Genomic DNA, 13,681 nt, shown 5'->3' with positions numbered 1-13,681 from the left:
TTTATTAAAAATGTTTTTGGTAACTTTCATATCCTTGTTTTATCTCTTCCTCCCTCCCTGAAAAGAAAAGAAATACAAAAGTCTTTAACAGATAAGCAGAACCAAGCAAAACAAATACCCACATTGACCATGTTTGGATATATCTGTTTCATTCTACTTATTGGTCCATCACTTCTCTGCCAGGAGGTGGGTGACATTCTTTATCACTGGTCCTCTAGAATCATGGTTGATTATCGAACTGGTCAAAGTTCTTAAATTTTTCAAAACTGTTCATTTTTTTTTGGGGGGGGGGGGATGAGGGTTAAGTGACTTGCCCAGGGTCACATAGCTAGTAAGTGTCAAGTGTCTCAGGCTGGATTTGAACTCAAGTCCTCCTGAATCCAGGGCCAGTGCTTTATCTACTGTGCCATCTAGCTGCCCCAAAACTGTTCATTTTTACAAAGTTGATATTACAGTATAAATTGTTCTCCTGGTTTTGTTCATTTCACTCTGCATGAATTCATACAAATCTCTCTAGGTTTCTCTAAAATAAACTCTTTGTTACTTATAGCACAATAATATTATAATATTCATATTACATTAATATTTGTTCAGCCATTTCCCAAATGATTGACACCTTCTTAGTTTCCAGTTCTTTGCCAATGCAAAAAGAGCTGTTATAAATTTTTTTGTACACATAAAATTTTTTACTCTTTTAAAAATTTCTTTGAGTATAGGCCTGGTTGGGACAAGGGCATACACAGTTTAGTAACTTCTTGGGCATAGTTCCAAGTTGATTTCCAGAATGGTTCTACCAATTCAAAGTTCCACCAGTAGTGTAGTTCCTATTTTTATGCAACCCCACTAATGTTTGTCATTTTCCCTTTTCTGTCAACTTTGTCTTTCTGATGGGTGTGAGGTAGAACCCCATATTTGCTTTAATTTGCATTTCTCTGATTATTACTAAGTTGAAGCATTCTTTTCATATGGCTATAGACAGCTTGGATTTCTTCCTTTTGAGAACTGCCCATTCATATCCTTTGACCACTTATCATTTAGAGAATGGCTTTTATGCTTATAATCTGGATCAATTCCTTAAATATCTTGGAAATGGCACCTTTGTTAGAGAAACTTGCTGCAAAGATTTCTTCCCCCACAGTTAATTGTTTTCCTTCTCATTTTAACAGCATTTATTTTGTTTGAGCAAAAACTTTTAAATTTTATACAATCAAAATTTTGTCTTTTGTGACCTTCTCTATCCCTTGTGTGATCATGGACTCTTTTCCTACACATAGATTTGAAAGGTAATTTCTTCAGTGTTTCTCTAATTTGTTTGTAACATGATCATTTATATCTAGGTCAAATATCCGTTTAGAGATTACCTTGGCATGTAGTGTGAAGTGTTGGTCTAAACTTAATTTCTATTAAGGGCTGATCAGTTTTCTCAGCAGTTTTGTCAAATAGAGTGTCCTTTCCCTAGTAATTACGGTCTTTGGGTTTATTGAACACTAGGCTATTAGGTTTATTTGGTTTGTAACAAATCTTTTTCTTGAGTAAAAATTTTCCTTTATATCCAAGGACAGGAAGCATGAAGAATTTAAGTTAGACCCAAGGAAGAATGGTTGCATACAAAGATTGTAGACTTTCTTTATGAGCCTTTAAATACATGACAGTTGTTGTTTTTTTTTTAATCATTCTAGTGGTTTAAGAATGTTCTTGATTAGTGGATAAAGCACCTGTCCTGAATTCAGGAGGACCTGAGTTCAAATCTGGCCTCAGACACTTGACACTTACTAGCTGTGTGACCCTGGGCAAGTCACTTAACCCAAATTGCCTCACCAAAACCAACCAAACAAACAAAAAGAGTGTTCCTGATTAACGATAGTGGTCTACCTTTTCAAGTTTCTTAGGATTTAAAGCTGGAGAGGGCTAAATCATAGACTTAGAGCTGGAAGGGACTTACAGCTTAACAAATCCAACCCTTTTTTTTTTTTTTTTTGCAGGGCAGTGGGGCTTAAGTGACTTGCCCAAGGTCACACAGCTAGTGAGGCCGGATTTGAACTCAGGAACTCCTGAATCCAGGGCCGATGCTTTATCTACTGCGCCACCTAGCTGCCCCCCAACCCTTTTGTTTTATAGATGGGGAAACAGACCCACAGAGTTCATGTGACTTGCCTAAGGTCACATAGATAATAAGTAGAAGAGGCAGGATTTGAACCTCTGACACTGAATCCAGAGTTCTTTCCACTCTACCACACTACATGATTCTATTTTACAAGGTGAACCCAAAGTTTCCACATTGCTCTGATGAATATGACCTATGTGGCCTTTGATGTATGCAGTGACCTCAATGGTACAATTATTTTTGTGTTAGCAATTCCACAGGGTCCATTTTCAAAAATTACTATAATCTTTTCAAAAGAAAGATGTTTGTACTTCTTTTCAGGGATAGGGCAATAGCAAAGGATCATTATAAAGTCCTTTTGTAATTTTTAAGTATTAGTGACTTGGATTTAAGTGTGATGGAAACTATCTGTAAGTGGCATTTAAAGGCAAAATGAGTTTCCTTGCCATAGCTGGCTGGAATGTCAATTCTTCTCACTGGGAGATACAGGTTCCCCTTTTATTGTATCCATATTTACTCATCACAGCTGTTTTTCATTTGTCACAGGATCTGAAAGAAGATACATTATGCCCAACTAGCTGTACTAAATTTTTATACATTTGCTTTTAAATCCTATTAACAAATTGTGTCAGGGGAAGCTAGGTAGTACAGTGGATAAAGCACCAGCCCTGGAATCAGGAGGACCTGAGTTCAAATTTGGCCTCAGACACTTGACACTTACTAGCTGTGTGACCCTGGGCAAGTCACTCAACCCTCATTGCCCCACCAAAAACCGAAAATTAAATTAAATTAAAAAAACAAAAACAAACCCCCAAACAAATTGTGTCTATGACACTAACAATACTGGTGATGAAAGCTTGCAAGTGCTCAAGGTTTTAATGGAAATCCTGTATTTTATACTTCTTTCTGTGTGCAGTCACAAAATCTGGGCTTGGGTAGAAACCCAGAGCAATAGTGAAGTCACAGTGTTATCTCCACATCTCCGATCTTTATGAGGAAACAAGGAAGGAGACCCACTGGGCTTCTCCCAGACCTTTCATCATCCTGAAACCCATCCTCTGATCTCCAGCATTGGGAAGCTTCTTCCATCCAGAGCCATCTCCCCCATGTGCTCAGCTGCTCCCTCTCTGGTTGTCACACCTCAACATGGTGGTTCTTATGGTTTCTCTAACACACACTGGGGAAGTGAGGTTAATTCTGCTTTCTGTGATAAGAGATGTTGTTAATCTTCTTCAAAAGGCAAGATGTGCTTGGGAAGAAGTGACACCTCCTGGTTTCAGGGTCCATTGTTATTAGGAAGTAGATTTGGTTGACTTCCAACAGTTGGAGTTTTCTAAGTGGAATGGGCTGGCTCAGGAAGAGTGAATTTCCCATCACTACATCAACCAATCAGTCAATAAACATTTATTAAATGCCTGCTGTGTACTGGGCACTGTGGTAAAGAGACAAAAAGAGGGAAAAGACAGTCCCCTGCCCTCAAGGAGCTCACAATCTAATGAGGAAGACAATAAGCAAACAAATATGTACCCTCCCCTGCAAAACCAAAAAAACTATGTACAGAATAAATAGGAAGTAACTAAGAGAGGGAAGGCAATCCAATTAAAAAGGGTTGGGAAAGGCTTCCTGTGGAAGATGGGATTTTAGTTGAGACTTAAAGGAAGCCAGAGCTGGGAATGAAGTGTTTGTGATTTGTTCAGAACCTGGACAGATGATATCCAAGGTCCCTTAAGACTCTAAGGGACTCTAAGACTAAATTCTGAACAGCAGGACTGTTGACAATCCATAAATGTTAAACCTACAGAGAATGATATTTATATTTGCATAATGTCACAGGTTGATTAATAATATGGTTCAAAGAAAATTAATTCCCCAGTTGTTCAAGAGAGGTTTGTGTGTCACATGCTCATGGGTCCCAATGCATGTCACATGTATCATGTGGATGCTTAGCTAGATGAGATGTGTTGTGTGTGAGCTCTTGCTACATGTGATGTCATGGGTTTGAGAGCTTAACAAGATGTGATACATGTGTCATATGTTCGAGCCATCAGCCAGATGGAATGTGTATGTGTGTTGTAAGGGGGTCAGGTGTTGTATGTATATGGATACTCAGCAATATGTCATATATAGGCACCTTACATGTGTGGTCACTCATCCAGATGTAATATGTGTTGTATGTTTTTGTGTGGACAAAACCATGAGTGAAAGGTGTTTTTCCATATCTGTAGGAACTCTCAGCCATATGGGTGAGCACTTAGCCAGATGAGAGATCATATATTCAGGGCCATTCACCCAGATTCTAAAAGGACAAAAGAAGCTTTTCTTGAAAGTGTTTTTGAGTATTCCTTATGGTGTTTGGTAAGAACTTATCCAAATGTCATTTAGCATATGCTAATGGTTGCATACATTTCCTTGTCCCAAAGCAAGTAAATTCAGTCAAATGGCTTCAGTGACTTTTTACATTCAGTAGGCAAATTTGCAGCCGGCATGATTTGAAGTATAAAGCTTAGGGGGAAAACAGCTGACAATTTCACATCCTCCTACAGACTTACTCAAGGGTTTCATTTGACTGTGTAAGTCCCCATTTTCTGTAATTGCAACAAGACAAGCTGAATTTGGCTTGTATGGAATAAACAAGCCATCCAAGAGTTTATTAGTTGAGAAACCCCATTCAATTCATTAATAATGAAATCTAGGCAGCCTCTGAAGGGAGTCAGAAAACCTGAGTTCAAATCCTACTTCTGACATATTGTCTTTGTGACCTTGGTGAAATCTTTTCACCTCTCTGACCTTCAGTTTCTTCATCTGTAAAATGTAGGGGTTGGACTACATGGCTTCTGAAGTCCCTTTGTAACTCTAATTTAATGATCCTGTGCTACTCTGACTGGATGGAGAGCAAGGACAAGAAGTAATCTTTTGGACTATGGTTTTGACTGTTACTTTTGACCACTGATGTCTATCCATTTCCCTGGCTATAAGACGGAGGAACCGCCCAAACCTATCTCTCACCTTATATTTCCATGATATTTTGAAGAGACTTGAAGCCATACATCCTCCTGCATGAGGCTTTTCCTGGTTCCCCAGTTGTTACACCCTCCTGGCTGTCATTGCCAGCGCCACACCCCCTCCCACCCTGATTCCCATATGTGAGATGATTTTGAACTCTAGGGAGGTGAGGGTGGGGTAGGGCATCCAACTTCAATGTTACAGGTGTTTGAAGTTTCCTCAATATAAAAACCATTTAGAAACAATAATGTAAGTTAAAATTCCAGGTCCCTGAGCAATTTTGTGAAACTTAATTTAATTAAGTGGTCTGTGTGGGTCACTGCCAACAGAAATGACCTAGGGGAGGGGGCGGCAGAGAGCTGCATGTTTAAGAAGCCCCCAGGCATTCCATGGACTTTTGGGACAGGAGTTATACATAGAACGTTTTCAAAATCTATCAAATCCATGATACAAATGCAATAATGAACAGTGATGTGGTTGGAGAAGTAGGTGAAATTTCATCTTAGGCACCTTTTCATGCTCCCTTCCCCCACCCCCCATACTGCCTGGCTGCTCAAAGCACTATAAATGTTGTCCTAATCAGGGTCCTACTTCCTGAGCACGGTACACTCTGGACATTTCCATCAACTTCCCTAACATGTTAATCTGCTCCAGTAGAGCCATAGTTGGAGAGGATCTGATAAACTAATTTTTGATAAGGGGTTAATGGTTGGCAGCTGGGCAGCTAGGTGGGCTGATGGTTAGAGCTCCAGGCCTGGAGTCAGGAAGACTCATCTTCCTGAGTTCAAATCTGGCCTCAGACCCTTACTACCTATGTGACCTTGAGGAAGTCACAACCCTGTTTGCCTCAGTTTCCTCATCTGTAAAATAAGCCAGAGAAGGAAATAGCAAACTATACCAGTATCTCTGTCAAGAAAAACCCAAATGGGGTCATGAAGAGTTGAACACAACTGAACTGAAATAACTGAATAAAATGGTTGGTAAAACTTTTGTGTGTGTTTGTAACTCTTTTTTTTTTTTTTTTGGTGAGGCAATTGGGGTTAAGTGACTTGCCTAGGGTCACACAGCTAGTAAGTATTAAATGTTTGAAGCCCGATTTGAACTCAGGTCCTCCTGACTTCAGGGCCGGTGCTCTATCCACTGCACCAGCACCACCTAGCTGCCCATGTTTGTAACTCTTGATAATGTCAAGGCAGTGGCTCTTTAGAGGGCTTTTGTTGGAATTTCATGGGTGACAGGGTGATGATGGGGTGCTTCCCAGCATATATATGTGACCATCTGCTTTCTCTGCATATAACAAACAGGCTTTGGTACTTCCCTAAGGCTACAGACTAGTGAACTCCCTGGGTGATAGTGAGAGTTTCAATTCCATTCTTATAGTACCAGTTGGCTGACATTTCTTCTCTGGAGATAATATAGAAATAACAATCACAATAGCCCTTAATTGTGTACCTTCTATATGATAGGAAAGGTGTTAGGAATTGGTGGTCCCCTCAAGGGGTTTATATATATCCTATTTCTCATCCATTCTCCACACACCTACTAAAATGATATTCTTTTTTTCCCTCCCAAGGCAATGAGGGTTAAGTGACTTGCCCAGGGTCACACAGCTAATAAGTGTCAAGTGTCTAAAGTCAGATTTGAACTTAGGTCCTCTTGAATCCAGGACTGGTGCTTTATCCACTGTACCACCTAGCTTCCCTAAAATGATATTCTTAAAGCATGTTTCTCTCTTTGGTTCTCTTCCTCCTCCCATTGCTCCTAGGATTGGCTCCAACTTACCTTTCTGGACTTATTTGGTCTTATTTACCCTCACATACTCTATGGTTAAGCCAAACCATCTGGCTTGCTGTTCCCTATGTATGAAATTCCTTCTCCTTCCTCCATGCTTTTGTACAAGCTGTGCCCCATAACTAAAATATACTCCCACCTCACTTCTCTCTCTTAGAATCCCTAAAATCTGCTTAGAATCAAAACTCAGTTCAAGCACCATATCCTGCAGAAGGCCTTTTTGGATCCTCCCACTTGCTAGTTCCTAGACTTTGTATATGAATATATGTATACACATGTACAGGGAGGGCCAAAAGTCACGAAGGGGTCTGATGTTTTGATAACTTTAAAAAAATTATTGTTAATTTTTTTTGCCATTTATGAGATTTGATTTTTCACATGTAATATAAATTCATTTCACATATATACTGTATATGATGTTGTGGTATTAGAAATTAAAAACAAAAAATTAAATGGTTATTAAATATTTGTAACTTTTGACCATCCTGTATAACACAAATACATATGTGTGCATGCATACATATGTTGTTTCCCTTAATAAAATGTGGGTTTCTTGAAGTCAAGGACTGTTTAGGGACACTATTTGGGGAGATTTTTAACATTACAATGAGAATAATTTTTAATATTTTAAAATCATTTAAAACATCATTTTAGCTATTCAATCAATAATATTATTTTAATATTTAATTTATTGATGTTTACTATTGTTAGTTTAATAATATTATTTTGTATAGATCAGTGGTATCAAACTCATGTAGAAATGGAGGCTATTAATTCATGCATAGGATCCCAGATGGGCTGCCTATTTTGACTTGGTTTTAAAATGTAATATTATCTATGTTTTATCATATTTTGTCAAATATTTCCCAATTGCACTTTAATTTGGTTCTGGTTACACTTGGGAGTGTTATGGGCCCATGAGCTGTGTGTTTGACATCTCCGGTCTAGATGAGAAGGGTCTAAAGGAGGAGGGTATGGATGTGAGCAAGAGATAGAATCAACAGCACTTATCAATTGATTGAGTGTGGAGAGTAAGAGAGAGGGAGAGGAAAGATGAGTCTGTGGTTTAGAGCCTGGGTGACTAAGAGGGTGATGGTATTTCGTTTTTGATTTTTTGAGGGGGGCTGATGATGAGTTCCATTTAGGATATCTTGACTTTGATGTGTTGGTAGGCCATCCATATGGATATATAATCAATAAGAATATACAACTGGGATTCTGGGTGGATGTTGTTGGTATATGTATACATTTGGGATTCATCTATATAGAGGTGCTAATTAGTGCTATGAGATCTCCAAGAGAGACTGTGGAAAGAGAAGAGGGTGAAGGACAGAGCCTTGGGAGACTTTCACATTAAAGAGGCAGGAAGAAGACAAAGAGTCACAAAGGGAACAGAGGAGAAACAGAGAGACAGAGTCATGAGAGCAAAGGAAGCGCAGGTTATCCAGAAAGAAGGGATGTTTCTGGGCAGCTAGGTGGTGCAGTGGATAGAGCACCGGCCCTGGATTCAGGAGGACCTGAGTTCAAATATGGCCTCAGACCTCTGACATTTACTAGCTGTGTGACCCTGGGCAAGTCACTTAACTCCAATTGCCTCACCAAAAAAAAAAAAAAGAAGAAGGGATGTTTCCAGGGTTCAAATGTCTTGGAAAGGTCAAGGAGGATTGACAAACAGTAAAGACCTTGGATTTTTGACTGGTGGGAGCTGTTTTACTTAAGCAGTAGAGATGGAAGCTAGGTTACAAAAGAGTTAAGGAATGAGTGGGGGGGGGGGCGGTAAGCAAGTTTAAACAACTCTTTCCCCAAAGTCTGACAGCAAAGGGGAAATTAGAAAGAATAATTGCTTGAGGTAGTTGTAAGTTCAAAGGAAGATTTTTTTTTTTTTTTTAGGATTAGAGAGATCTTGAAGAAGAGACAGAATCCACATCTCTCCCTTCTTTACAGAGGTGGGAGACTATGGTTGTGGAACATTGTTGGACTCAGTTTAAGTGTTGGTTAATTTTGCTAAACTTTTTTTTCCCTCCTTTTTATTCTGTTAAAGGTTAGGGAGAGATATAAATTGGTCAATAAAGTTATGTAAAAGTCAAAGATATAAATTAAAACTAAATTAAAAAAAAAGAAAAAGAAAAAAAAAACAGGATTGGGGATACCTGAGCATGTTTATAGGCTGTGAGAAAAGATGTGAAAACCTTGACACACTATATAAATGCAAAAAATCGTCATTATTATCGAGGATGCACAAGAGAGGGGGTAACTGAGGGAGCAATGACATCAGGAGCTGGGAGGTGATGGGATCAAAAGATAGAAGTGGAAGGCCATATTCAGCAAGGAGGAGGGCCAATTCCTCCTCTTCAAATGGCAGGAAAGGGATGATACTAGGTGAGAATATTGAAAAGGGAGGGACCAAAATCATCTCTTGATGATAAGAGGGTAGAGATTGGAGTTGCAGTCTTATGTAGAGAAGGAACTGAACAGTCCCATTTGACAAATGTGATAGAATGAGATTGCTGTGCAGAGGTACAAGTCTAGCTAAGGTTCAATAACATAAATTTGTAAGGAACCCGATCAGTTGGATTGGTCCAGACCAAATGCTCATCTGAGCTATTACCTGTCTTCCTTGTATAATCTCTACATAGGAGGAAACATTTGTTGGAACACAGTAGTCTTAGGGCAACTGAAGTGGTGTCATTGACTATTGGAATCAGTGTTTCTGAATCAATGATAACCATCTATCTCCAGTATGTGTGGGAGGGCAGAAAAAAGATCAAAAAAAGAAATTTACATGATTAGTTAGTTGGTTGTATATTTGAAAGAAATAGCAAGTTGTGCATAGTAGATTTAAAGTTTCATGTGCAATTGTCTTTTTATTATATAGTTATGAAAATGCTTGTTTTAGTCCATAAATTAAAAATAAATTAAAATTTTAAAAAGCAACAGAAGAGCCGAATGGTAGTCCAGTGTTTTGCAAACTGTCTTTTCTTTCTTCCTTTCCTCATTGGGTCCTGCCTTCTTACCATTCAGAGACTCTAAGATGGGAATTGTCAACCTGTGGTACATATACCAAAGATATCATGTTAGATGATTTTTCACTGGTATCAATGCACTTCCTGTGTTATCTGCTCTTCATGTCTTGTGAAACAAGTTTGTTGTCTAACCCTAAGTTGGCACAGTAACAATTTCCCTGACTATACATTGTACAAATGTGTGTGCAAATATGTTTCTTCCCTGCAAGACTAGAAGAAAAGGATTCATAACTTTGGCACACTGCTTTTTTTTGGTGGGGCAATGAGGGCTAAGTGACTTGCCCAGGGTTACACAGCTAGTAAGTGTCAAGTGTTTGAGGTCGGATTTACACTCAGGTCCTCCTGAATCCAGGGCCAATGCTTTATCTACTACACCACCTAGCTGCCCCAGGCACACTGTTTTTGAAAGGTTCTGAACCCAGCCCTTCTCTAAGCTGTGGACAGCAGATGAATAGCATCCTAGAGAAGAACTAAGTGCTACTTGTGTCAGCGGATCTTTCCTGACCCACAAAGTCTAGGTACATTCTGGAGACCTCTAGACTTTTCTGGCTTGTTTGCCTCTATCCAGGTGGATGTGGAGAACATCAGTATATGGCAGTTCCCCTGAGGTGGTCTTCAGCCCCTTATAAGACTTTGCCCTCAAAAGGCATCAAACAGAATGTTTGATTTACTCTGCAAAGGACAGAGAAAGAACTTGTATACAAACCAACAGAGAATCAGGAGATCTCTTTTCTGTGGGTCCTTTTCTTGTCCGCATAAGAGACCTATACCTCATAGTATCATTCTGCGTGCACCTTTATTGATGGAAGAGGTGAAGGTTGTTCCTTCTGTATCTCACTGTGGGAGCCCTGTTTCCAACAGGAGTCTACCACTTTATCTTGCCATGGTTGCTGTCCTCTGCTTCTGGCTACCATCATGGATCCCCCCGCCCAAGTATCTCTGTCCTCAGTGTTGTCTCATTGTTTTCTGCTCTTTGGCTCTCTTTCCCCAAATGTTCCTTCTCATTAAACAATGCTGCTAACTCTAGAGTGTGGAGAGATTATCCTGAGGTCCTAATAGCTCTTTGAAGTTCCTACATGCCAGGGCAGCTAGGTGGTGCAGTGGGTAAAGCACTGGCCCTGGATTCAGAACTATATGAGTTCAAACACCACCTCAGACACTTGAGACTTACTAGCTGTGTGACCCTGGGCAAGTCACTTAATCCCCATTGCCCCTCCAAAAAAAAAAAGAAGGAGGAGGAGGAGTTCTTATATGCCAAGTACCAGTGTTTCTGACCTATTTATTTTTTCCATTCTTTGATACTCAGTCCTACACTACTACTTTACAAAACAAAAGACCTTGGTGTCATTTTTGTTCTTGTTGAGAAACTCTTTCTACTTAATCTTATTAGTCAAGTATGCATTTTCTCTTTCTAGTTGAGTAAGGGTGAATTTGTTCCATTTATCTCCTTCCTTTGACACTGCACAGGCAGTGTACCTCCCTCCCTCCCAACTGCACTGATTCTTGAGAGGTCTAGAGGGGTATTTCAGCTCCTTTCCTATTTAAATCTACTCTCATCTTTCTCTGGGCCAAGCTAAATGGCTTCCAAAAGGCACTAAGAAAGGGAGTGGGAAGGAATGATCCTTTCTCTGAGAGTGCAGATTTAAGTCTCTGATACATGCAAAATAACTTTAATGGCAATAATAGTCAAATTTTAACTAGAAAATTGACCCAAAGTAGATTGAATCATCTAGTCATGGTCACCTACCAATTGTATACAAATAATGTGCAAATTTCAAATGTCCACTTAATTACTTAGTGTACTTGGATTTCTGGTTAATCCTAGTGAAAACCATTGTCTAGAGTTAGTCTCTTTTGCCAGTCAGTCAGTTAATAAACATCTATTAAATACCTACTATATGCTAGGTCTGTACTAAAGCTGGGGATACAAAGAAGGGTAAAATACAGTCCTTTCTTGGGCATAGTTAGTGATCAGTTGTTCAGAAAAAAAGATCTAGAGATTTTAGTTGACCACTGAGTCAGTGATATGATATGGTATCTAGAAAAGCTAATGTGAGATTGGTCATCATTAATACAGGCATAACAAAATGCATCGTTAAGACAGGAATAACAAAACAACAAAGTTCAGCAGTTTCAGTCCAGCCCAATTCTTCATTACTTCATTTGGGGTTTTCTTCACAGAGATGCTGGAGTGGTTTGCCACTTCCTTCTCCAGCTCATTTTATACATGAGGAAATGAAGACAAATAGGGTTAAGTGAATTGCTTAGGATCACATAGTAAGTATCTGAGGCCAGATTTGAACTCAAAAAGAGGAATCTCTGACTCCAGTCCCAGCACTCTATCTACCTAGCTGCCCAAGATGGGCATCGCTTCTAGAAATGCAGAGGTGAGAGTTCCACTATACAATACCCTTGTCTAGAGTTTTGTTCAGTTTGGTGGGCCATTGTTTAGGATCTGGGGCAGTGTCCAAAGGAGTTTGACCAGGATGACCTAGGACCTTGAGTCCATGTCATATGAAGATTAACTGAAGGAACTTGGCATATTTAGCCTGTAGAAGGGATATCATGGTTATCTTCAAGTATTTGAAAGACGGTCAGATGCAGGAAGGATGCAGAAGTAGGAGGATTGAGGGGAAGCTACAAAGAGACCAATTTAGGATAACCATCAGGGCATTTTTTTCTAAGAATTAATGCTGTCCAAGATTGGAACAGACCAACCTGGGGACACCCTTTCCTTGGAAATCCTCAGCCAGACTACAACTCTTAACTTTCAGATTCTTTGATTATAATTCTTTGCAATATACAGTATAGTGGAAAGAGCACCAAATTTGGACTCAGAAGAGGTAGGTTTTGATCTTATTACAAATGTGACCATAGACAAGTCACTTAACTTCTCTCTAGGCCTCAGGTTCCTTTTCTGTAAAATTAGGGAGCTGGACTAGATAATCCCTCAAGTCCCTTCTAGTGCTAACATTCTATGAGCATATATTTTTAAATTTTCCAATTATAGTCATGGAAATAAAGAAATCTTTTCCTGCCGGGGAATTCGGTTGGCTGTGGACTGGTTCAGGGAGAGAGGACACAACTACATCAAGGTCTTTGTCCCATCTTGGAGGAAGGAAACACCAAGATCTGATACCCCTATTTCAGGTATGTTGCTATAGATGTTTCTCAGTCTTCCAGGTGCCAAGGATGGCTTCAGAAGTAGTCATGCTAATGTCTTGCAGATAAGTGTCTTAACTATACCAGCCTACAAAAAAATATCCGGCCAGCACGCTATCTCTCTTGCTACATAATCTATACTTTGTCATAAGGTAAATTGAATTATAAGGCCATACGATATTAGAAGTGGGAGACAACTCAGAGTTCAGGTAATACAACCTCATTTTTACTGATGGAGAAACAATCACATGATCATAGAATCTCAAAGTTGAAACAGTCAACAGGCATTTATTAAGCACCAACATCATGCAAAGAGCTGAGGATATAAAGAAAAAGCCATTCCCTACTCTCAAGGACCTCCCAGTCTAATGGGGAGACAACATTAAACAACCAAATTCAAAGAAGATACGTACAGATAAATTAGGGAACATGAACAGAGAAAATTCATAGAACTAAGGGGATCAGTAAAAGCTTACTATAGAAGATGAGATTTAAGTTGAAATTTGAAGGGAGCTAGGAGGTTGAGAGGAGGGAAGGCACACCAGACATGAGAGATAGCCAGTAAAAATGTCCAGTCTGGAGATGGAGTGCCTTGTTC

At 39.4% G+C, this 13,681-nt stretch overlaps 1 protein-coding gene across 1 annotated transcript in view; it reads left to right on the top strand.

Annotated features, from left to right (window-relative positions):
- Positions 1-13,681, top strand: part of ZC3H12D (zinc finger CCCH-type containing 12D) — a 40,096-nt gene that overhangs the window by 11,804 nt on the left and 14,611 nt on the right. Inside the window, 1 exon segment of the mRNA XM_044003502.1 lies at positions 12,932-13,071. Within this exon segment, the coding sequence (XP_043859437.1) occupies positions 12,932-13,071 (140 nt within the window).

This window comes from Dromiciops gliroides, chromosome 4 (assembly GCF_019393635.1).
Source record: "Dromiciops gliroides isolate mDroGli1 chromosome 4, mDroGli1.pri, whole genome shotgun sequence".
NCBI lineage: Eukaryota > Metazoa > Chordata > Mammalia > Microbiotheria > Microbiotheriidae > Dromiciops > Dromiciops gliroides.
This window is presented reverse-complemented; position numbering and strand designations above follow the sequence as displayed.